Here is a 25,442-nt window from a genome sequence, read left to right on the forward strand (position 1 = left end):
GGAACCAGGATTTCTCAAAGCCCAGGGATAAAACTAACTGACTAAATATAATGTCAAATACTACACACATCAATGTGCGTTATAAGTATGACACATAATCACATTCAAGACGAAATAAAATTTCATTATTATCACCGAGAGGAAAATCCATAAAACAAATAGTTTAACAAAGTGCATCATTGCAAACATGGTTTGGTGCCAAATTAGTGAAGACTTGCTTAATTCAAGGCCCTCGTTTCTTCACCAGCAATAGTAGAAGGGCCTGGATCTGCGAACATAAAATCAAGTGTTTAAAATCAAGACACTGGACATAGACTAAATCAATTGTTCGTATGAAATTTTGCAAAAAAAAATCATACCATTAACACGAAGTCCACGAGGTAGTAGCCCCTTGTGTTTCCTCATTTTTTGATAGCACTGTATAATCATAATATCGTCAATGCTTACAAATACATCATGCTGAATATAGCACACCAAACGGTGATTCATCCATTCATCATTCATCTTGTTTTACAGATCAGTTTTGACAATGCTCATAGTTGAGAAAGCTCTTTCTACGGTTGTCGTTGCGACGGGCAGAATCAAGGTCAATTCAATGAGACGATATATCAATGGAAAATGTGTGTGCCTATCTGTTTGAACCATCTTTATAGCAAGCTGGCCAAGATGAATGCAACTGAAAAAAAATCCAGTATCAGCTCTAGCTTCAGTAACAAATGTCTCAAGTTGGTCCCTAAGAACTCTGCACTCATATTCTGAGAAATCCATGACATAAATCTGAGCAAGTTCAACCAGCTTATTTATATCAAAGTTGGCAATAGAATTTCTTGGCTCAAGACAAGCGATGCATCTCAATAGTTGGGTAGATTGCTCAGCAAAGCGATTGTTGAACTCAACAACAATGTGGTCAAGCACCACATTAAATATTTCATGATGGAAATAATGTAAGTGAGTTACCATCTGGCCTCCGCGACCTCTCGGACGACCTCCAATAGCTAATGTTTCCGTCATGTTTGGAATAATGATGTTATGTTTGAGGCAAAAGGCATTTACCTCTTGAAATAGATCATCCCATCCCCGATGCCTCATTTCATTAAGTTTAATGGTACAAATTAGATATTCGCTGTGCAACACAGTGTGTTGTCCTGGGTGTGTGCACTGCAATTCAGAAATAGATTGAGAAGAAACAGTGGAACCGGCGACGGGCGCGGCAGGGAATCGCCAATCACGGGTTGACGAGGGCGGCAGGCGCTTGGGCGCTCTGTTTGAGCGAAGCGAGGGTTTCTGTTGCGACGATCATGTGAGGGGTGTTTTTTTTCCTTTCTTGATTGCCTTGAGTGACGAACGATCAGGCTACAGATCGAAGCGTAAACTGTGCGATTGGTTATACATGGGTCACGTGTAGCCTGTACGTGAAGTCTGGGACTAATGGGTTGAAGCCTTGGGGCGTGTTTGGTTGCAGTAGTGAACAGTAGTTGTATTGCATACACATCTCAACCCAGCCTGGTTGAGTAAAAACAGCCCCAAATGCGTCATCTGCAAATTGTTTGTTTGCCTGCATCTAGGGTCGCTGCATTAAGTAATACGCAAGTGCATTTTGTTTGGTTGCCTGCATTGGCCCAAGCGGCACATGAACACGGTGTTTGGTTGCACGCATGAGATATGATTAAGAGCTAGCACTTGCACTTAGCACACAGGGTTAAGAGCTAGCAGAGGGAGGGGGAGAAGAAATGCAGCATGCGCAGGAGAATGGCGTCTGCGGTGGATAGTGGCCGTGGCGCCGTGTCCGACATGACGAGCATGGAGTCGTGGACGAGCGACCCCGTCGACAGCACGGCGAGCGACACCGTCGGGGAACTAGTTGCGGTGCTCGCGCAAAGACAGTCGACAAAAGGAGGATAATGCGGTGCTCACGCCATGGTATCGTCAATGCAGTGGACGAGAGAGGAGACCGAGATGATCGAAGCCGGAAACGACTCCAGTGTAGTAGGGCGAAAGAGAGGAGGCCAAGACGATCGACCCCGTCGGCGGCGCGGCGAACTGCAATGTGCACGGAGGCAGAGGACACAAGAAAGCAGTGTGCGCGCCATTGCAGCGTCAGTGCAGTACAAGGATGACAGAGAGTAGGCCGAGATGAGCGACACCGAAAACGACTCTAGTGTAGTAGGACGTGGGCAAGGAGATCAAGAGGAAGGGCGTCGGCGTCGAGAGCGACGAATAGGAGAGCTCTAAGCAGAGGACAGAGGACCTCGACATGGCGGCGACCGTGTAATAGGCTGCTGCTCAAAGAGAGATGAAGCTACGATCGTCGAAACCAAAAATTTACAACATGAATGTTGTGCGGAACTGCGAGATTAAGCTGCTGGTCAAAGGAAATTTCAAACGATCGATCGTGCGCGACGAATGTGACAAAATTCGTCTAGAATAGCTTCATACGGGAAGACAAAATTAAGAACTTACGACTGACAAAGATGTGAACCGATTGCCTAAATGGAACCATAGCATTGAAGTGCATCTTTTTCGTGTAGAGCTTACCTCGAATCGAAGCACCGTTGTGTAGATCGAAAAGGGCTAGGAAGAACACATTAAAAAGAAGGTTACTGGAGGTAGGAGAAGACATACCAGCTCGTATCCCTTCCATCTCCCCTCGTGCAAGTGACCCATCATATGCGCTCGCCTTAGCTATGCTCGCTAGAAAATGCCGATCTGAGCGTTTCAGCGAGCCAGACCCAGATGCGATTTAAGTTTCGTGCTGTGCACGCCCAACAGTAAATGTAACCAACCAAATGGGTTCAATCTTTCCCGCACGGGCCAGACTGGGCCTAATGCGGGCAACCAAACACGCCCTTGAAGGCCCCCAAATGCTGAAATTTTTTCTACTATGTGTGTACAGGCTACATGGGCCACGCCTGGGGCTACAGCCCTAGTTGCCCCAGGCCCAGTTTCGCCCTAGCAAATCGCAACCTCCAAAAACTTGGGCCCTTTTTGAGCCGAAGTTGGGCCCATTTTGGAACAACTGCTTGGGCCGTACGGCCTCGAATCAACGGGAGTGTTCAGCCCGCAAAAGTCACCCGAAACAGGCAGAGCGAAACCCTGTCCTCGCATTCCCCCGAACCCAAACCCCCAACCAATGGCGGCCACGGCGATGGAGCACGATGGCGCCGCCGAGGTGGTGGTCACCCCGGGGGAGCTCCTCGGGCCCTCCTCGTCTCTCGAGGCCGGGCGCGGCGCCTACGCCGACGGCCGCTCCGTGCGCGCGTCGGTCACTGGCCGCCGCCGCTTCGTGGCCCCCGCCCCCGGCTCCTCCGACCAGGTGGGGTTTACCTAGGGTTTCTGGAGCTGTCCGTCCCTTCGCTCCTCGCGCTGCTGCTGCTGATTGATTGGTTGGATCGATTTGGTTTGGCTGCAGAGGTCCACGGTGGAGGTGGTCGGGCACAAGGCGCACGGGGCCGTGCCGCAGCCGGGGAGCATCGTCATTGCCCGTGTAAGATCTCTCTCTGTTCCCAGAACACCGTTGAGTGGTGAAGCTTGATTTTCAGTGCCCGGGTTGTGTTGCGGCGAATTTCGTTAGCGTTGAGTGGATGTGGTGTGTACCCATCTATTTGCCATGGTTGAATTAGGAACTGGCTGCTGTTGCTGTCTGTAATCTTGCTTTTCATGTCTGAATGGCTGGTGCCGTATCGGCATATGCTTGCAGTTAGCTTAACTGGCACAAATCACCAGCATTGCCTGTGCAAAAGGACCAACGTCCACGTAGGAACACACACTTTTCCTTGTTATAAGGCTGGGTCTTGGGACTTGGGAGGTGATGTATGTGCATGTATCACTTCAGACATAAGCGTCTCATCTTATTGTTTGTAGACCTTGTTAACCTGTAAAACCTTGCTGACTTGAAATTCGTGTAAAGTTTGTGAACGTCCATCCTATTGTTCGTGTGTTGAGCCTAGCAGTAAACAAGTTTAAATAGCTGCTTGCTCCCCAAATAATATCTCGTACTAATATGAAGATTTTCCTTGTATCATGTCGTCATTGACCTGTGAAGATGACTTTACATAATGGATAAGGGGAGTTTAGGGCGTGTTTGGTTGCCTGGGTGGCTCTAGCCTGCATCGCATGGAGGATCCTGGGTGAGCGTGGCCTGGTTGAGCTGATGCAGAGATTGACTGAGATGTGTGTTTGGTGGACTGTATGATATTGTTGCATGAGAGATGCTATATACAATAGATGTTGTTTGGTGGACTGCATTTGAGTTTAAGTCTGTGAGCTTTCCTCTTCCAATTTCAATCATTTCAACTGGATCTGGACCATTCGATGGAACATGTAAAAGAACGCTGAACTGAACTCATGTTTCAATTTTTATTTATCAAAAAATTTCTCAACGAAAGGAAAACAGTATCACCGATCTAGACAATTCAGAAAAAAAAATCAAACGAAGAGGTGGAGGGCGACGAGTTGGCTGGGGCGCAGATGGGCGGCGGGGAGGAGATGCCGCCGACGAGATTCGGCTGCGGCTCGCCGGAAGGATTGAGAGCGGTGGCGCAGTTTGAGGGGAGAGAAGGGGAAAAACGCGGCGCCCGTTGCGGCTCGCAGCACGCAAGTGCTCCCCTCTCCCCTTCTTCCTCTCGATTGGTGGCGGACGGCGTGTTCCCCAGCGTCAGCATGGAGTAGCACCGGCGAGGGAGCTCGGACGGGTGGTGGACGAGGCGACTGTCGAGGTGGGTCGGCGAGCCCCCGGCGTGGGCATGGAAGAGGGCGGGCTAGGGTGCCTGGACTGGTGGTGAACGAGGGAGCCCGGACCGCTGGTGGACGAGGGAGCTCAGGCGGCGGCGGCGATGGGTTACTCGATCCAATCTGATGCGTGAGAGAGAGGAGGAGGAGAAGGAGACACGGGACGGGAGTTGCGGCTGCACGCGCGAGCCTGGCTCGGAGATACGGCCGATTCCTGCGTGCCCCTCAGCCTGGCTGAGAGGCCTCCTTTTGCATCGGTTGGGCCAGGCTGAGCAGGCCGCACAGGCCACCAAACACAATAGATTTTGCATGGTGGGTGCGACCCAGGTGCCACACAAGAAACCAAACACGCCCTTAGTGTTTCATGAAAATGAACCTGGGCTTGCCCTCTGATTTCAAGAAATTAAAGGGGGGAAAGGGAGTTTACTGTAGCGGGTTTAGCTGAGACGGATTTGCACGCCAACTTGTTTTTAATGGCGGCAGTGCTAATTGCTGAAGGTTGCTAATGTTGCAGGTGACAAAGGTTATGGCTAGGATGGCGTCTGCAGATATAATGTGTGTTGACTCAAAGGCTGTCAAGGAAAAGTTCACTGGCATGATAAGGTATTGGCCCTTGTTCATGAAATATCTGTTGCTGTTATGCTGCCATTTAGTACCACTCTCATAGATTTATTGTATGGTTTTGCTTTGAGTAGATTGCCAAAGTGTTTAGGGTCGATTGCTTTTGTTCATCGTTTTTCTTGTAGATAATAGACAGTGTATTGCAGGAAAGTTCCTCATGCCATGCTCTTATGTTTGTAGGCAGCAAGATGTTCGTGCAACTGAGATCGACAAGGTGGATATGTACCAGTCATATCGACCTGGCGATATTGTTAGAGCTCTGGTTGTATCCTTTAGGGAGGAATGTTACATCCTATTTATTTTCTCTTGGAGTCTTGGCCATGCGCATCTGCATGCTTCAAGTCACTTTATTTCCAGAAATCATTCATCTGATTATTTAGCAACAAGCTTCTAGTCTTGCCAGATTACTCTATACTTTTGACCAGATTGCAAACCTTACATCATGCTGAAGCTCTCTCTTGGTGATGCAAGGGCATACTACCTTTCGACTGCCAAGAATGAACTTGGAGTTGTTTCTGCCCAAAGTATAGCTGGTGAGCTTTCTGTTACTGCCATACCAAATTACTCACTACTTATTTCAGGATGCAAGTATGCATCCTGCAGTGAGTGAAGAAATTAGTTACAGTTGTTCCTCATATTGTATGATTCAGGCAGAATTGTGCTAATGCTGCCACCCTTGTTTTTCTCTAGGTGGCACGCTGGTCCCAACCAGTTGGACTGAGATGCAATGTGAATTGACTGGCCAAATCGAGCAAAGAAAAGTTGCAAAAGTGGAGTAGATCTTGTTTACTTTGCCAGATAGGAAGGTAAATTTGGTTGGTTACAGGGTTGTTTCTCCTTCGCTCAGAGCCTCAGTGCTCAGACTGTTTCAGTTACGCACTTAACTGTGCCCTTATTTCTTAGTGGAAGCAGCTACTACCCGTATTTCTAGTGTATTGCCTGTAATGTATTCAAATCCTGTACAGTGGCTAGTTGGCTACTATTAGCCTAGTCCCTGGTATACAACTTATGGTCGAATGTGTACTCTGCTCTGCTCACCGATGAAACCATGTCTACCTCACTGTTGACCAGCTTTCAAAAGTTCAGTAACCCGGTAAAATGTTTGGCTGATCTACACCTCTATGCACTGAATTGTTGCTTTCAAATGTTCATCCCGTGCGTACCGTGACTGAAAGTTTGTGGGTATTCTCACAATAATTTCTTTATTCTTGCTTTACAGGTTTTGATGGTGTACGATATGTTTGATCAACAACTTGGGGTCCTCCGGGCATGATTATTGTCACTGGATTTAGCACATTAACACTACCCATGGGGTGCTATTTTGACTAGCTTTTGAGTGTAACGCAACTATGTTTGTTGAGTGTTATTTAGGGCTTTATGTGAGATTGTGATGTTGTGGTCTTCCGAGGCTTGGAAACAGTTGAAGCGTTGGTTTGAGTCTGTAGACTGAATGTGCAAACGATGCCATTGGATTTTTTTTTTCTCACACAGAAAAGTAAGTTCTTACACTGGAGATTTATAGCGACGAGTAGAGATTCTATTGCGATAACCAAATTGATATGTAGATCGCCGAACCGAGTCTGACAACTGCTTGTAGTGGCCTGCCAGCGGCGGGCAGAAGTAGTAATCCTTCTGGACTAGTGAACGAGCAAGCAAGCAAATTCAATATGGGTTTCCGGGAATCCTATGCAGTGCAGGCTTGTTATATTCAGGTATGTCATAAGAAAGCTGCTAGGGGGAGAGCACAGGTTTCGGCCTGCTATAGTTGTGCTTGGGTGTTAGAGCATCTCCAACCTGACAAAGCAAGTTTTAGCCCCATGTACTTCTGCGGACGCGTTCGTGAAGAGCGTTGGCTCACCCCCCTCATTTGTCGGTGTACACAGCCGCGCCTTCCATATCCAAACCCTCAAATTCATACATTCCCATGCAACATAGATCAACACAACATAGATAAATTGAACACATATAGTATTCATAGATTGGACATAGCAAGTTCAACATAGAACCGGACACAACAAGTTCAATACATAGATAGTTCGATAGGTTGGTACGATCTATGACTAGATACAACTAGATGGTGATAAATTTCCTCATTTCCTCGCCGGGTCCTTCCCCTTGTTATCTTTGGAGTAACGATGGTGGCGTCGAAGTCGTCGTATGCGTCGGCGCCCGGAGGCCGTTGGAGTTGCTAGAGGTGCCGGAGGAATCGGACGAGCAGGCTAGCCCGACCTGGCGTAGGGCAGCGTGGGCCTGCTCCTTGGTGAGGCGGCTTGCTTTGGCGGCTCTGTCGCCTTCTCCTTTGCGAGCCGCTCGGACTCCTCAAGGTCGAGCCACAATTCTTTCACATTTTTGCGGCGGTGACTACGGGAGTTCATCTCACCCTTGGTCAACGATCCGATCGTAGGACATTGCACATGAGCGCGTGCTCAGAATCGGAGGGTGGGGCGGTCGAGGTGGATTTGCAGGAGCCACAAACGGAGTGGCTTTAGACCCGGTCCTGGCCGCCTGCCTCGCGTGACGAGCTGCCTACGCCTATGACTCGGGGAGCCGCAGACCGAAGGTACCGGGACCAGCACCCATCACCGGTCAGGAGGAGTAGGGGCCGGAGGTGACGAGTGCCATTGGACGCCACACCGAGAAGGGCGTAGACCATGACAAGACGGTGTGGTTGGGTGCGGAGTTGGAGCTGCCCCGTCGGGCCACCGGGAAGGATCTGAAGCTTGAGCTCCCGCCACTATCCATCCTTGACCGACGGAGGGTGACGGGAATGGCCAGCTCCTCGTAAGACTCCGCCGCGAGGGTGTCCCAATACACAGGGTCGGGTTCAGACGAGGAGTCGTTGCCGGAGCTGGCCATGGTGAGGGGAGGGGAGCGGATAGGAAGAGGACTGAAAGGGGAGCAGAGTAGAGAGTGAAGACAGAGACTGGCTAGGGTTTGGTCCGAAATGGGGTTTTTTATGCGGTCGGGATGGGCCGGCGCAGGATGATCTGACGTGTCCACCATGCCTGAACCATCATATATTCACCTCATATATGGATTGGATATAAAGGGTCTCGGACATCTTGGACAAATGAGCTGAGTTTAGGGGGTCTAATGATTAGGGGTGGAAAGTGGTAGCGGATAATCCCAAATATCCGATATCCGTATTCAAGAAAATGCCTACTCGTATCCCAAACATCCGCATCCGAACCAAAATCAAAATGAAAATTATCCGTGTACGAATTTATTTACCAAATAAAAAATAAAATATGGTTTGAGATTTTGACAAAAATATGGATATGAAAGTGGATATATGCGTATCCAAATAAGATTATGGGGGGTAAATTTGATAATTCCAGCCCCAATATCTCAATTATCCAACATAAAGCCAAATAAGTGGTCAAAATTTACTCCTTGTATGATTAAACTTAGAAATTATGATGCATTACTATAGTATTTATTCGTAAACCTATTTATCATTGACTTATTGTATGTCATAAGTTGATTATTTCATGTCACATAGCTATTGACTAATTATTTAAGCAATACTATGTCGCTATTATTCGTATCGGCTCCGAATCAAGAAAACATCTCGTATGTATCCGTAAATAACATCTAAGCCGCATCTGTATCTGATAAAATTCGTATTCGCATCCGTATTCGTTTTGAAAATATGAAAATGGAATTGGTAAGAGCACTATGTGATCTGCATCCGATCCGTTTCCACCCCTATTGATGATGGTGTTTTTTTTTTGGTTTGTATAGTGTCTGGATTATTCGCCCCAAGCGTAGAAGAGGGAAGCGGGGGTTCGTTGTTAGGCTGGTCGTAATGGTAGTATCATAGGTAGTATCATGCATGCCAACTAGGCAATTTTGATGAGGTGTCATAACATTAAATGAAGAAAGAGAGGGTGTAGTATCATATCATGATACCGTATCATATTAAATGCTATGCTACTTTGTGTCATGCATGGCAATAAATAGAGTACTACATGATACTAATATACTCCCTCCGTTCCAAAATACTTGTCTTTCTAGAGATTTAAACAAGTGACTACATACGGATGTATATAGACATATTCTATTGTGTAGATTCATTCATTTTGCTTCGTATGTAGTCACTTGTTGATATCCCTAGAAAGACAAATATTTAGGAACGGAGGGAGTATGATACTATGCATTAGGGAGGTAGTATCATACACTAGTATCATATGCATGATACTAGTATATGATACTCCCCATTACAACCAGCCTTAGAGAGTTGGGTCTCTGCAGCGTGCAAGTCACCCTGCCGCCATAGGTTTTGCCGTTTTGGTGAGCGGTGACGTATTACGCTGGAGCTATCGATGCTAGTTAATTCTACAAGGTGTCGTGTATGTATGATAAATGGCAGGCCGGCCGGCCGGCTGACTGCTGACCTGCAGGGATGAAACCAATGTCGACTACTGCAGGGATAAAACCAAGATGTTGGCTCTTGGAGGCCCCGCCTGATGTGCGCCCGCACGTACGTGTTAGTCCAAGAGTCTGTGCTGCGCTTGAGCTAGCTAATTTACTTCTTTATGTATAAGAAAACCAACATATCCTTATTGGTTTCATCGAGAAGAAAATGTACGGCCTGATTAATCAATCTAGCGTCCGTGACTCGGCTCCGTGCATGATAGCTTGGCCCCACGCGCTACGCGGGCGTGCATGCACTTCGGCAAGACCTACTGTCGCCTTCCATTTTACTGTGAATGGTGCATTCCAAGCCGCCACATTAGCAACCTAACGAGCTCTATATATATGTCGATGATGTTGGACTGTGGGAATCAGCAGATCACAATCTCAGCCAACACTTAAGGCTGGCCGGTCATTGCATGCACCAGAGTGAGTGACTGCCAGGGCAACGCCAATATCCCATCGAATTAAGCTCGCTGCGCCGGGCACCATGGAACCAGGGGCGACTGCCTTGCCCCTCCAACGTCCATATCGCCGGGCAGCTAGCGCTCTCACCATGCCATGCTACTGAGGTTCTTCCTACGTACATGGCCGTTCGTTCATGCATGACAAGCTCATCGAGTATTGCCGGCACGGTAATGGGCCTCTGCGCCGTTAGTGCCCTGGCGAGCGCGCGTAGCTCGGGCGACCTCCGATTCCACTACTTGAATTGCTGCACTCATATTTCATGCATCGTCCGTTTTCATGTGCATCGGCTCGCCACGTCCAGACCGTGCCCATGCAAACTCCACGTGTCCTCTGGCTCCTACGCCGCCCTCGGCGCCACGCCTACGCTGGAGGGGATCGCATCTCGTCGCAGCGGTAGTGGAGGTGGAAAACATTCGTTCATGGAGGTGTTAAACCTTAGTGGATGGTAATGGTTGATGTATCACCTAGCATTTTTGGTCGATAAGCCATGCCCATTATCGTAAATCGTAGGTGCATGCAATTGATCCCTAGAAGAAGAAAAAGTTAGAATACCAAATTTATGCCAGGTCAATCAGATCGATTGTCTCGGCGTCTCTTTACATAGGTAATATCTCAGCTGAGATCTTAACAACAGTGGGAGACAAAACGTGCCTAGCCAAGGCGAGCTATACTATACGTACCGAGCTAGCATAGTTATTAGTATTGTACGTACGTTACACACCAAGGATCGAGAGGTACGTGCTACGTTCGTATCCTATTCCCAAGTCGCCTGGAAAAATCATAATAGTCAGAACAATTAATAGAGATTAACCTAATCGTCTATTGACACGTCGAAGATGAATGACATCTTGCTCGGGATCCAGAGGAGAGGGATAGAAGTTGATGCTGTATGCCCGGTCTGTGCACGCCTCGATAAAGGTTTGATCCAGTCTTCAAATCGAACATGTGCGTGAGTTGCTTGCTAATTGTACAGATCAAAATGACTTTGTGAAGCTGCTCTTTTTTCGACAAAGGATGTTTTTTTATTGACTGCATCAAGGGATACAATCATAACGAATACACACATTTTTTTCGACAAAGGGAATATATTAATATCAAGATGATACCAATTACACCCAGCCTCTGCAACAACATAATATCCAGATCAAGTCTACGACATCACGGATGCACACAGCCAAAAAATAAAAGAAGAAGAAAAAAGAAAACAAAGGCCCAGTCGAAACAAAGAGAGGCTCGCAGCAGCAAGAGCACAACCAGTGATGGCAACACCTAGACTCCGAAAAAGATTCTCCAAAAACGAACGCCTTCAAGAAGGTTATAGTGCACAAACACCATCGTCGTCCGGTCCAACCATCATAGTCAGATCCTGGGTTTTCACCCTGGAGAAGGTCCAATCTCCAAACAATGCCTTCAACAAGAAAACGATTAGGAAGCCGCCATTGCCAGGTACAAGACCTAGGGTTTTCACCCCGGAAACTGAGACCGCCAAGAACGAAGTCTGCCAGTGTCGCCGCCCCACTCGCCGAGATTACTGCTGCAAGATTCCAATCGTCCGACACGCAAATTTCTTCCGATCTGCCCCATCCAGTCTTCTTCTTACATCACTGCCATTACCAAGAAGTCTCACACAGTATGAGTGCGTAGAACCTCTGGCCTTCGATCCATCTTGACATACCCACCTCCGTTAATCCCTGGCCGACGAGGTGGATAATACGATGTGGTGGCGCCGTCGCTTGTTCCTCGTCACGGTGATCTGTGCGCAGCGCCGAAGATCTTGGGCAAAGGCCACACAACGGTACTAGACAAGGAACATCAGCGGGCAGCCGCGGATGGCATCATGCCCCTCGCCTCCGTCACTGTGGACGACCGCGGCTGGAGGGGCGCGCGCCTCACCAGATTGTGACCGAACGACGCTGTCCATGCCGGGATCGGCGCCACGATCTTGGCCAGGTTGTCTTGGCAGATCAGATCAGATCAACAATGGATGTGGGGATAGGAGAATGAGCTAGGGCGAGGGAGAAAATTAAGGAAAAACTAAGGACGCCCCGCCGCCGCCGCCGTTGGACGGCCTCCTCCAGCGGCGGCGGGTGTGGGGAAGGAGGTGAGGGAGGGGGCGCCGGCGGCTGGAGGTTGGATTCCCCCGTGTCGCCCGGTTGAGGACGACGCGGGGTCAATATGGTTGAGGACGACCCGGGGCACCTCCAACACATACAAAAAATCACGCCAACAAATAGCAAAGTCAAATAATACCGAAGCTATGCCTAGGCCCATAAAGAAAGAAGAAGAAAAATAAGCAGAAGATCATGACGAGCATAGCGCTGTTATGGACCTGGTGGCGAACGCGAACAGAATAAATGCAGAACAAAAGAAACTAAATATAAATGGTATGGCGACGGGGCAGGCGACAGGACGGGCGCCCGTGCGTGCGACCGTGGCGGCGCCGTCCATAGCCGCCGGTGATCGCCGGCGCGTCGGCGGTTGGTTTTGGGCCCTTGCCGATTCCGACGAGGACGATGCGGACGACGATGGGAACGAGATCCCGGCGGTTTCTCCTCCGTCACCGACGCCGTCAGATCTCATTTGTGATTTTTTTTCATTCAGGTTACAATGAGGATGAAGTTGCAACGACGATCGACCGAGTTCTACCTTCGGACGATCCGGCACGAATCGGGCTTCACGCGGGCGAAAAGAAAGAGATGATTCGACGAGTTGTTCATCGGCGAATGGCGGCGAGGGCGCTCAGACCTTGGAAGGGTCCCCTGCCCAAGGTGAGTCTTCCAAATCTTACGCTTTTCGACATGATTAGGCCAGAGTCGTGGATCACTGTTAAGAAAAGGAAGAGTGCGAGGCGGATGGGCGGTCGTCCGGCGCCGGCGGCGGCCGTGACGTCCGTGCCTCCGATCAGGATCTCTGAGATGCGCTCGCTGCGTTTGAACTGCTTGTTGGGCTGCGTTGGGCCGGCTCGGGGGGAGTCGAGGCCGAGAGGGGATGGGCCAGGGTCAGATGGGTATGTGGCCCAGGTTGTACCGGGTCCTAGTCCTCCTCGTAGCGACCCCCTCATGCACGTCCGAGATCGATCGTTTCACCGCTCGGGAGCCGGCGGCTATTGCTGCTAGGGTTCCTAGGCGAGGGACTCCTGGTTTCCCGGCGTGTGGGTTGGGTCGGGCGAGAAGGATCCGGCCGCTCGAGTCCATGGCTGGCCGCGGGACTGCGGCGCCGCCCGCCAAAAAACCCGCTGCTACTGCTGTTGGTCGGGGCGGGGCTGCACCGCCGCCGGGCAGGGCTGCACAGCCGCCGGCTGTGGGAGCCGGGTGCGGGGCCCTGGGGCAGCTTGGCCAGAGGCCGCCGACGGGCGGTGGTGTCACGCAGGGCACCCAAGGTCGCGGCTTTGGCAACTTGGGCACTCGGCCACCGGGGCAGGTGCCCTTGCAAGCTGCGGCCGGGAGGGGCGGACTGCGGCCTCCGGCGCCGGGTGTGGTTGCCATGACACAACCGGCCGCGGGTCGGGGTGGGCCTCGGCCTCAGGCGCCGGGTCTGGCTGCTGCTGACCGGGGTGGTACGGCCCTTGGGAGTGTGCCAACGCCTGCCGGCGGTCAGCCTCGTGCCGCGCCTCCGCCTCACTTCGTCGCGAGGCCTGCTCAGAACCGTTCGGGTCCGTTGCAGACGAGGCAGAATTCGAGCAACAGAGAGTCCTATGATCCGCCCCGAGGCCAGTGGGGGGACGATGGGTATGATGCATACGGAGAGGGACAACATCATGGTTCCTCTTCCACAGGTGGAGGTCGAGGTTATGCCTGGCAGAGTGATGGGTTTACTGAGAGGCCGTTTCTCGGCCCTCCAGGTGGTTTTGTTGAGGGAGCATCAGGTCCGGACCACCGCCAGAGAGGTGGCTACCGTGGACATCGTGGTGGTCGGGGTGGTGGCCGTTGGAGGTATCGCCGACAGCCTTCGCCTCCGGCAGTTGTTGACCATGCGGCGTCAGAGGTAGAGATCGATCACGCTCAGTGCATGGATCTCCCTCCCCAGACGATGGATGTGGTGACGGCCTTGGCCAATGTTGAGGTTCCCGCGACTGGGACCGTGGCTGAGGCTACCGACATGTCTGATGCAGAGAGGGCGTCCAAGTGGGCGCGTAGAAAGGAAAGGATGCTTTGCTACCGTTGTGGTGAGAAAGGCCACTTCATTGCTGAGTGCGTGGCCGAGCTGTGTGAGTCGTGTGGCAAGCCAGCTCATGCCTCGGGGGATTTCCCGTTATTGCGTGACCAAGCTCCGGCTCTGACAATGTATGGGGTATATTGTGCTGAGCTAATGTTCTTTGAGTCACCGGCTGCGAGAGAGATTCCGGAGGAGACAACGAGCTTGACCACCGGGGTTGTGAAAGCTACCCAGGGTGCGGTAACTAAGGCTCAGATCGATTGTGCGGAGGCTTCAAGAGCTGGCACCGGGAGACTTCCAATGGGAGCTGGTTCCTCTCGAGGCTAATGTTTTTAAGGTTGATTTCCCCACTGTGGATGATTTGCAGAGACTGATGAGCTTTGGCTTATGTAGAGTGCCTGGCACTAAGTGCATTCTGGAGTTTAATGAGTGGAAGAAGGTGGAGCCTAAGGGAAAGCCACTTACGCAGGTTTGGTTGAGGTTTTCGGGGGCTCCATCTAAGCCTCTGCAGGATGTTCGAGTTGTGGCCAGTATGGGTATTATGGTTGGCAAGATGGAGAAAGTGGATATGGCTTTTACCCATACTCATGGAGTGGCCCGGATTTTAGTGAGCATTCTGGATATTGAGTACGTGCCCGATGTGGTCAACTGGACTTATAGGGGAGAGGTGTTTCCGCTCGAGATCGAGTTCGAGGACACGAATCTGTTTGCTGAGGCGATTAATGGGAATGATGTTGATATGCACGAGGGTGACGATAGTGTGGGTGCCAAGGAGGCGCCGACTAATGACTCGACTCGAGAGGGGTCTAATGGTGCTCGCCCCGATGCTCAGTTAATCGGGGATGGGACCGGGGTTGAGCCGGCGCCCTCACCAGCGGTGCCCATGACTTCGTTGCGTTTTGGGTCCTTTGAACCAGCCTCGGGCCCTCCCAGACTTTGGAGCGACCAGGTAGATTCTGATGATGTGTTTGAACATACGCTCCCTTTGTTGGAGTTCGAGGGTGCTGGCGGATCCTTGGCTGGACGCCTGGTGATGGCATCGTCGGCGAGGGATTTGGATGGAGTTGGGGAGGTAGAGCCAGTGGTTGCTCCTATTTCCCTTGCTTCACCTGTGGTCGAGGCTCCAGAGATGACGACTACGTCCGAGGTGGAGCTTGGGGGAGGGGGTTCGGGGCAGATGGCCTCGACTTCTCTCCTCCCTATCCCGACGCTGGCGACGCCGGTATCGATGATGTCGGCTGGTGCTGGGAGAGGTGGCCCGAGGCAGGAGGCCTCGGCTCTCTCTCCTCCGGTTGTGGCGACGGCGCCTGCGCTTCTAGTGGCGCTGGGAGGGGGGCCTGGGGCAGGTGGCCCTGGCTCCTCCTCCCTCTTCGGCGGTCAGGAGGACCGCGTCTCCATCGACGACGGCGCCCGACTCAGTGCCAAGGGGAGGGGCAGGAGGAGGGCTCGGGCAGGCGGCCCCTGTCATCCTCTCTCCCGTCGTGCCAGTGGCCCTGGGCCTCGGTGTGGGGCACTCATCCGAGGGGCATGGGAGCCCTCAGCCGCCTCCTCCGGTAACCTCGGTTGACCCTTTGAGGGATTTCACGCGGGGCTTTACTAGGGAGGAGGTCATGGCTTTTGGCGGGATCCCTGACCCGGTCTCGACGGGGAGACGGATGAGTGCTCATGTTCAGGAGCTTCCAGAGGTTGATGACATGCAGCAGAGGTGCGCTATGAGGGCGGCCAAGCTTCATGATGCTGAGATCTCTACTGGTATGTCCGTCAACATATCTAATTCTTTATTGCATTTTTCTAATGAGGAAATTATAAATAATGCAAATCAATTAGGAGTTTCACTAGGGGCTACTGATAGTGAGATTTCCAATTCGGTGAATGATTTGTTAGATTTGGAGGCGGAGCGTGCCTTAGAGACTATTCGTAATCTCGCAGCGGTGAAACCCATGAATGATGATGAGATTGATGCGTTAGGGGTCAGAGTGCTCGATAACCTGTGTGCGGATCTAGCACCCTCCAATCATGAGTCTGAGGACGATTATGTGCCCCTACATAGTGCAGTTGTTAGTACCGCTGAGCCCGGTTATGAGGACCGGGTTACAGAACCTAGTAAACCAAAGCGCAAGTGGAAACGGAAGATTTATCCCGACTCCGCAGTTCGTAGGAGTGCTAGGATTTGGACTACTAAAAAATTTCATGATGAATTATGAAAGGAATCTTTTGGAATAGCAGAGGTATGAAAGACTTGGCTAAAAGAAGATTTCTTGCTGAGGCATCTCTGGAGCATCGTTTAGATTTTATTGCTCTTTCAGAAACTGTAGAGATAACTTTGCGCCCCAGTTTCTTTCCTCTCTTGCGGGTGGTGTTGATTTCGACTGGCATTGCCTTCCTCCGCGAGGAAGATCGGGTGGCATCTTGCTGGGTGTGAGATGCGATTCGCTTGAAGTCCGAAGTGTAGTGATGGGAGACTTCGCGGTTAAGTTTCGAGTCAGGTCTAAAGTTGATGGGTTCAACTGGGCGTTGGTGGTGGTTTATGGTGCCGCACAGCCCGAGCTTAAACCGGAGTTTCTGGCAGATCTTGTTCGAATCTGTGGGTCCAAGCAGCTTCCAATTCTAGTTGGGGGTGATTTCAATATCATTAGGAGGAGAGAGGAGAAGAATAATGATAACTTTGACGGCAGGTGGTCGTTTATGTTCAATACCATTATTGAAAGCTTGGATCTGAGGGAGATAGAGCTTTCTGGTAGAAAGTTTACCTGGGCTAATGCTATGCCAAATCCAACTTACGAAAAGCTTGATCGAGGTCTCGCGAGCGTGGAGTGGGAACAAAAGTTCCCTCTTGTTATGGTTCAAGCTCTCACGCGGGGCATATCCGATCACACACCCTTGTTTGTGGACTCAGGGGAGCCGAACCATGTGGGAAACAAGAACACCTTTTCATTCGAGATGGCCTGGTTCGAATGCGAAGGGTTCTTGGACCCGATTGCCAGGGAATGGGCTAAGGGTGCAGGAGGTAGGACTGCGGTCGAGCGTTGGCAGAATAAGATTAGGAATTTGAGAAGTTTCTTACGGGGTTGGGCTAAGCACCTTAGTGGGGTGTATAAGATTGAAAAGGATAGGCTCCTTTCTCTTATACAGACCCTAGACTTAAAGGCCGAATCCACGATTTTGCTGCCAGCTGAGCTTCAGGTTAAAAATGAGGCAGAGAAGAGGTTGAAAGAATTTCTCCGCGAGGAAGAATTGAAGTAGGCTTTGCGGGCTAAGGTCCGCAAAGTGGTCCAAGGGGATGCGAATTCTCAATTCTTTCACTTGATTGCTAATGGTAAGCACAGAAAGAAGAGAATCTTCCAACTTGAACAAGATGAGGGCACTATTTTAGGACAGGACAACCTAAAAAACTACATAACCGAGTATTATAGGCAGTTATTTGGACCTCCGGAGGATAATTGTGTGTCCCTCGATGAGTCCAGGACTGAGGATGTGCCGCAACTATCGGCTGTTGATAATGATATTCTGGTTGCCCCGTTCTCAGAGAAGGAAGTGTTTGATGCTATTGCACAAATGAAAAACAATAAGGCTTCTGGACCGGATGGATTCCCGGTCGAGTTCTACAGAAAGTGCTGGCACATTATTAAGGGGGATTTGCTACCTTTGTTTCATGATCTGTTCTCTGGACAGCTTCACTTATTTCGCTTGAATTTTGGAACTATCATGCTGCTTCCTAAGAAAACGGATGCTGTGAGAATTGAGCAGTTCAGGCCGATATGCCTTCTCAATGTTAGTTTCAAAATCTTTACCAAGGTCGGGACTAATAGGATCACACAGATTGCACATTCTGTGGTGCAACAATCCCAAACTGCTTTCATGGCGGACAGAAACATCCTTGAAGGGGTGGTTGTCCTTCATGAAACGCTCCATGAAATCCATTCCAAAAAATTAGATGGAGTAATTTTAAGGTGGATTTCGAGAAAGCGTATGATAAGGTTAAATGGCCTTTCCTCCAACAGGCATTGCGTATGAAAGGTTTTGATGAAGCCTGGCGCCGCCAGGTTGAATCATTTACGCAAAAAGGGAGTGTGGGAATTAAAGTGAATGACGATATTGGTCATTACTTCCAGACACATAAAGGCCTAAGACAAGGAGATCCGATGTCCCCTATCCTGTTTAACATTGTGGTTGATATGTTAGCGACTTTGATAGGAAGGGCTAAGGAGAATGGTCAAGTAGGTGGCTTGGTACCTCATCTTGTTGATGGAGGTATATCCATTCTTCAGTACGCTGATGATACAATCATCTTTATGGAGCATGACTTGGCCAAGGCGAGAAATATGAAGCTGGTGTTATGCCTTTTCGAACAATTGACCGGGTTAAAGATTAACTTTCATAAGAGCAAGTTGTTTTGCTTTGGTAGAGCCAAAGACGAACAGGAGGCTTATAGGCAATTGTTTGGGTGCGAGTTGGGGGAGTTACCTTTCTCTTACCTAGGTATCCTAATCCACCATCGTAAGCTGACAAACAGAGAATGGAAGTGCATCGAAGACCGATTTGAGAAGAAACTGAGTTAACGTTGCTGGAAGGGCAACATACGGAGGTCGATTAATTCTGATAAATTCGGTGCTCACGAGTATGCCTATGTTTCTCTTATCGTTCTTTGAAGTCCCAGTTGGTGTCAGGAAAAGATTGGACTTTTATCGATCGCGTTTCTTTTGGCAGGGTGATGAACTAAAAAGAAAATACCGGCTTGCTAAATGGAATATCATCTGCAGACCGAAAGACCAAGGGGGTCTTGGTATTGAGAATCTTGAAGTAAAGAACAGATGCCTTCTCAGTAAGTGGTTGTGGAAGTTGTCGTCTGAGACTGATGCCACGTGGGCGCAAATCCTTCGTAGCAAGTACCTACAGACAAAATCTTTGTCCCAAGTCACAGTCAGGCCGACTGACTCGCCTTTCTGGAAAGGACTGATGAAAGTCAAACAATCCTTGTTTAATAGGACAAAGTTTGTTATTGGCAACGACGCTAGTACACGTTTCTGGGAGGATACTTGGCTCGGCGACACACCCTTGGCCATTCAATATCCGTCTTTATACCGTATTGTTCAACGACGTAAGGTGTTCGTTGCAACGGTATTTCAATCTATCCCCCTTAATATTCAGTTCAGACGGTCGCTAGTGGGCAATTGTTGGGAAGAATGTCTCCGTCTAGTTAGAAGACTGATGGAGGTTCAGCTTTCTCAACAACCTGATGAATTACGCTGGAAACTGACTAGGTCTGGAGTTTTCACAGTTAAATCAATGTATATTGATGTTATTAATTCGAACTCCATTCCTACCTCCAAGCATGTTTGGGCTGTCAAAGTTCCATTGAAAATAAAAGTGTTTATGTGGTTTGTTCATAAATAAGTTATTTTAACCAAGGACAACTTGATAAAGCGTAATTGGACAGGACCTACTAGGTGTAGTTTCTGTGATCGGGATGAGACAATCAAACACCTCTTTCTTGATTGCACGTTGGCCAAGGTCCTTTGACGGACGGTCCACATTGCTTTTAATATTAATCCACCGAATTCTGTCAACACGTTATTTGGGACATGGCTTAATGGGATTGAGCCTGACTTAGCGAGACATATTCATGTTGGAGTTTGCGCTTTGTTGTGGACTATTTGGAATTGCAGAAATGATTTGGTTTTTAACAGAACATCATGTATTCACTTTTTGCAGGTTATTTTCCTAGCTACGACATTGATCCGTTCGTGGTCGCTACTCACTCCGATGGAGGCCAGGGAGCATTTGGTTACTGGATCCATCCGCTGGAAGATGGTAGCTCGGGATATCTTCAACTGGTTTGGATGGCGGTCATGTAATAAGATAGGCAATTAGTTTACCTATCTATCTTTAGCTAGCCGGTTGTGGCGTCTTTGATTGGCTAGTTTGTGTTTCTAGCCCATTTAGGCTCTGTGTGAGCTTTCTTTTCAGTTTTTTTTTACTGTTGGAGACTTTGGCACCTTGTTTGGAACCTTTTTATTTGGTTAATAAGATGGCCATATGCATCACTCTGATGCAGAGGCCGGGGAGAACCCCCTTTTCGAAAATAAATAAATGAGACGTTATGCCTGAAAGCCCCAAAAGCGAAGTTTTCGGCCGGCATGCCGTGATGGAGGATATGATTTTGTAATTCGGGATAAGGAGGGAGAAGCTGTAGACGCAGGGCCAGGCAGGCTGAAATTCCTGCACGACTCGCTATAGGCGGAGGCTGAAGCTTGTGTTCAGGCTTTACAGGCAGCACAAGGATGTGGCATGACAAATATCATCCTGGAAACATATTCAAGGGAGCTGCTTCAAGTGATCACGGTGCTCCTACCATCGTAGTGGTCTATGGATATGGATGTAATTTTTATTGTTTCTGTTATTCTTTGTCGTATCATAATTGATGATGAATAGATTGAAAGTTCGGTGGTTCATGGACCTCAATGTAATTTTTTGTTATGTTTGACGTGTTTTGTACTTTCTATGAATCTTTATAATAGATCTAATCCTTTTCACCAAAAAAGAATAGATTGGAAGTTTTATGCAAAAAAAGGTTGGTGGTTTCGCCCTCTCAATCTCTCTCATGCACGTACACACACTCACACAGACTCACGCTTTATAGAGATGATACTTTGTGATACGTGGCATCTTTTATGTAAGATCATGGCAAATTTTGTGTAATTTTTTAGCTATATACATATATGGAACTCATTGATTCATAGAAAAAAAAGTATTGAGCTTGGCAGATTTTAGTGTCTAGATCATGGCAGAAAAAATTGTTTGATCTTGGCAGACTATGTATCTAGATCATGACTATCTCTTCGATGCGTACAAATTTTGTATCTAGATTGGCAATGTTTTTGTCTGAGCTTGGCAGATTTTGTGTCTAGATCATGGCAATTTTTTGTCAAGTTTGGAAGATTTTGTATGTAGATCATGGCAATCCCTTTGATACCCGGAAGATTTTGTATCTAGATCATGGCAATCTTTTTGTCTGAGCTTGGCAGATGTTGTATCTAGATCATGCCAATTCTCGTAACTCTAGAACCTATATACTAAGATATAGTGGTAATTGTTTTTCTCCTTGTGAATGCTGCTGGTGAGGCGCTCGATCGAAGGCTGCTCGGCATCAAATACACAAGCATTGCGCGCCTTCCAGATGAGCCAGGTCATGACCATGATCATGGAGGAGATGTCGTGTCGTTGATTGCTTGGGGATGCAGCATGAGAGGCCGCCCACTAGTCGATGAAGTTGTCATCCGCGTCGGGTGGGTGGATCGCCGTACGGCACCATGAGAGGACCTCATGCCAGGTCTGTCTTGAGAACGGGCAGCCTACCAACAAATGCTGCATGGTTTCAGGAACTTGATCACAGAGCACGCAACAGGGTGCATGTGGTAATCCACGCCGAAGCAGCCTGTCGGTGGTCCAACAACGATCCTGGAGAACCAGCCAGATGAAAATCTTGATTCGTAGTGGTGCCCATGACTTCCAGTTGAGTTGCCATTGGTACACAGTGGTGGATCCAAGAAGCATTGCCGAGTAACAGGAGGCTCAAGAGTACATGCCGTTGCTGGTCATCTTCCACGTGATTCAGTCCGACACGTCAGAGAGCTGCAGGAACCGCGAGCTTGTCCAGAGCTCGATGTACTGAATGGTGGCAAATTTGACAATTTTAACCTTGGCAGCAAATCAATTCACAGAATGAATTGCCCGTGAAACTATTTCACATTCCTGACCTTTTTTGTGTGGCGCCCGCCACGCTGGCGCCACACTCTACGGTGCAGTGCCTAGCTCGGGGGCGTTGCACCTCTGTCCACCGTGGCAGGCCTGGGCCTCGCACCCAGCAGTGCAATGCCTCCGAGCTAGGCGCCACACATGTAATGTGCAGCGCCTAGCCCTCGGGCGCTGCACTGTGACTTACATCCAGCCGCGGCGGCCCTCTCCTCCCCCACCCACCCCATTGCCACCAGTTACCGAACCAGAGGAAGCCGCGGCGGCGGCCCTCTCCTCTCCCCCTCTTAATCCCCTCTCCCAAATCCATCAGATCTGACGATTTGGTTCGTGGATTCCTTCACCAATCCATTCTAGAAGGTACCCTCCTCCGATCCCCTTCTTTCTATCCATATAATGTATGCTATTTTGAAGATTTTGAGGAACCCTTGTTTGATTTGATTATATTTGAATGTTGCATGTATTATAATCTAGGGATTCGGTTATATGCTTCCTCCCAAGTACCATACAACATCTTAAATGCGGCTTGCTTCGCCTTCCATGCCTTGTCGTACTTCACCTTGTAATGAAAGATGACTTTCACAAGGTCAATGACATGTTGGACGCTCATTGTTGGAAGTGTGGATATTGAGTTGGAGAGCCTGTAAGCGATGAACTCGGACATGAGTTGTCTGTGGTCTTGGGACACAATCTTGCCATCCACCCTTTTGCCTCGGCACATGTGAGTTGGCACACAACTCACTACGTGCCAAGTGGGACCTCCTTTCCATGGTCTTGCACGCACAATCCATGGACATATTTCATCTTCACATGCACATGCAACCGTGTAGCGCACATTGACGTCCGAGTTCACCACCTTGTGTGGACGATAATGCGTAACCGAGTAGTTGTCGAGCCACATCTTCAATTCCAAGAAGGTTTCGAACTTAGACCCTTTAGCAATCCGGTTCTTGTCGTCTCCCAAATCATGGTGAGAGCTTGGCCTAACCCTAAGAGATATACATTGGCCACCATCTACCATGGCTTCATCCGCGAGACTAACATCCTTGAACAATGTAGTCCGATGATCCTGACCAAATACCTTCTCGAAAGCTTCGGCCTCCTTCACCGTGAACCCCTCTGCATCAACTTGTTCGTCGGGACCATCGTCATTCGAGTCCGATGCATATGCACGGGAAAAAGGGATGGAATGGTCCATTGTCTCTTGCAAATGATATTTGTCGAGATCACCCACATTGTTGTCATGGAGATCAACTTCATTGTCATCGTCCGCATACTCATCATTCTCCTCTTGCAAAGCTTCATCTTGGTTGTTTGTAAACGGGCTCAATGTTGGCCTCACTTATTGGGTCAAAAGAGGTTCAACAATTTCATCTCGCTTCAAGGATGGGGGGCTACTAGCAACCCTAGCCCTAAACCTAACCCTAGCACCAACATAAGAACACCCATAAGAATAACCCTAACATACTAACAAAGTCTAATCATAGGAAATTGGCAAACAAACATCTCACATCTCCATGCAAATCTTTAGATCCAAACAAAACTAGGGTTTCCCCAAACTAGCAACAAATGAGCAAATTGATAACATTACTTGGATCAAAACAAGGGGAGGGTTTGACTTCGAAATCCACGAACAAATTCTTCAAATTTGCAAGATTTGGAAGAGGATTTGAGAGGGGGAGAGAGGGGGAGAGGGGGCAAAGCTCGGGTTGGGGTGTGTGGGGTGGGGGGAGTGGGGGAGGAGGGGCCAGGCAAGTGGCTGGATAAGTCACAGTGCAGCGCCCGAGCGCTAGACGCTGCACTTTAAATGTGTGGCGCCTAGCTCGGAGGCGCTGCACTGCTGGGTGCGGACCTAGGGGCTGCCACGGTGGACTGGCGTGCAACGCCCCAGGGGTAGGCGCTGCACCATAGGGTGTGGTGCCTGCGTGACGGGCGCTGCACAAAAAGATCATCGGCGTGAAATAGTTTCACGCACAGTTTATTTTATGATTTAATTTCGTCCCGAGGTTAAAATTGTTAAATTTGCCCTGGATGATGGCGTCGACGGAGAGGGAGTTGTGTAAATCTTGCACCCAAGATCGCTCGTGGATGCCATCGGCCACCGTGCGCCGCTTTCGTCTTTGCTTATGCACCATAGCGTGTACTGATGGCGCAAGTTCAACGATGGATTGCCCAAGCAGCCAATGATCTTTCCAGAAAAGGCATGAACGCCCATCTCCCACCTGCCAAGTCGTGCATGCCCGAAAGATGGCGCAAACGTCGCTGTCGTGATTGAGGGGGTCAGGGGCGCGATGGGTCGGATTTCTGTAAAAATATATAAGATATAAACCTCTTATTAGTAAAAATATATTCCCTTCGTCCGGTGAAAAGTGTACATATAGAAATTTTAGGACAAATTATGGAGTGAGTAAAAAATGCATTAAAAAGGTGTAAACCATCATCTCTCTCCTCTTTAATTATCCAACCCCAATGAGCTCGTGCATGTAGAAATTAAGAAGACCATGTGTAGAATGTTATTGGTCTTGATTACCGTCTGATGAGAAATACATTTTTTTCTACTTTAAAGTGCATTGAAAAGATAGATATACACTTTTTTGTGGACAAATTTTGAAGTCAAACATACACTCTTCACTGGACGGAGGGAGTACTATCTTCTTTCCGGTTTATAGGGCTTATTTCAAAACTTTTGTTTTCCGTTTTATAAGTCTCATTTCTAAATCACTACATGTGAGGATTAAAAAAAACTAACCAATGCATGTAAAAGTTTTTAATTATTTATTGGTCACGCATGCATGCATGTATTGTAACTAATGCATTTATTAAACACTCATCATCTATCTCGGTTGGTGAGATTTTAAAATTGAGTCCTATAAATCAAAAAGAAGGGAGTATACAGGTCCTGCCTTTTTCTAGAAAGCATGACGGGGATCCGTCAATTGAAAAACAGCATGATGGGGACAATCAGTACTCTACTTGCCAGCATTCACCGAAGAGTAAATTAGGGACATAGCTTTTGAGTTGGGGAGCTATGTTGGATGTCGATATACCTGTTCCCTTGAAAACCCAAGCGAAACCGTACCTGGCTGGCTGGCTGGCTGCCGAGGCCGCTTGGTCGTGTAGCCCGATGCAGGATTTGTCATTTCTGCCGCGTTTTTGTCCGAAGTGTAAGACCCGGCGGCGGCCGGCAACGACTTGCCCTCGTCCGGGTATATATAGCACCGTCAGTCAGTTGTTCATCTTTCACTGGATGTTACGTACTAGCCAAACGCATACACATTAATTGCCCCATGGATACCCACGTG

At 48.9% G+C, this 25,442-nt stretch overlaps 1 protein-coding gene across 2 annotated transcripts; it reads left to right on the plus strand.

Annotated features, from left to right (window-relative positions):
* Positions 1-3,089: 3,089 nt before the first annotated feature.
* Positions 3,090-6,835, plus strand: LOC119311555 (exosome complex component CSL4-like). 2 transcript variants are annotated; one of them, XR_005151106.1, is made up of 7 exons: positions 3,090-3,313; positions 3,410-3,484; positions 5,243-5,331; positions 5,530-5,614; positions 5,801-5,882; positions 6,040-6,442; positions 6,569-6,832. XR_005151106.1 is itself a non-coding variant. In XM_037587194.1 (7 exons), the coding sequence occupies exons 1-6, from the start codon at positions 3,131-3,133 to the stop codon at positions 6,126-6,128; spliced, it is 603 nt and encodes a 200-aa protein (XP_037443091.1). In that variant the 5' UTR covers positions 3,090-3,130; the 3' UTR covers positions 6,129-6,155; positions 6,569-6,835. The 2 variants fall into 2 exon arrangements, 1 of the variants encoding a protein (XP_037443091.1); XM_037587194.1 differs by having other exon boundaries at positions 6,040-6,155; positions 6,569-6,835.
* The last annotated feature ends 18,607 nt before the right edge of the window (positions 6,836-25,442 follow it).

Source organism: Triticum dicoccoides, chromosome 5B, assembly GCF_002162155.2.
Source record: "Triticum dicoccoides isolate Atlit2015 ecotype Zavitan chromosome 5B, WEW_v2.0, whole genome shotgun sequence".
NCBI classification, from domain to species: domain Eukaryota; kingdom Viridiplantae; phylum Streptophyta; class Magnoliopsida; order Poales; family Poaceae; genus Triticum; species Triticum dicoccoides.

Coding starts and splice junctions, on each gene's coding strand:
- LOC119311555 (XM_037587194.1), top strand. CDS start 3,131: ATGGCGGCCACGGCGATGGAGCACGATGGCGCCGCCGAGGTGGTGGTC. Junction 5,332..5,529: donor AAGTTCACTGGCATGATAAG/GTATTGGCCCTT, acceptor TTATGTTTGTAG/GCAGCAAGATGTTCGTGCAA. Junction 5,615..5,800: donor ATATTGTTAGAGCTCTGGTT/GTATCCTTTAGG, acceptor ATCATGCTGAAG/CTCTCTCTTGGTGATGCAAG.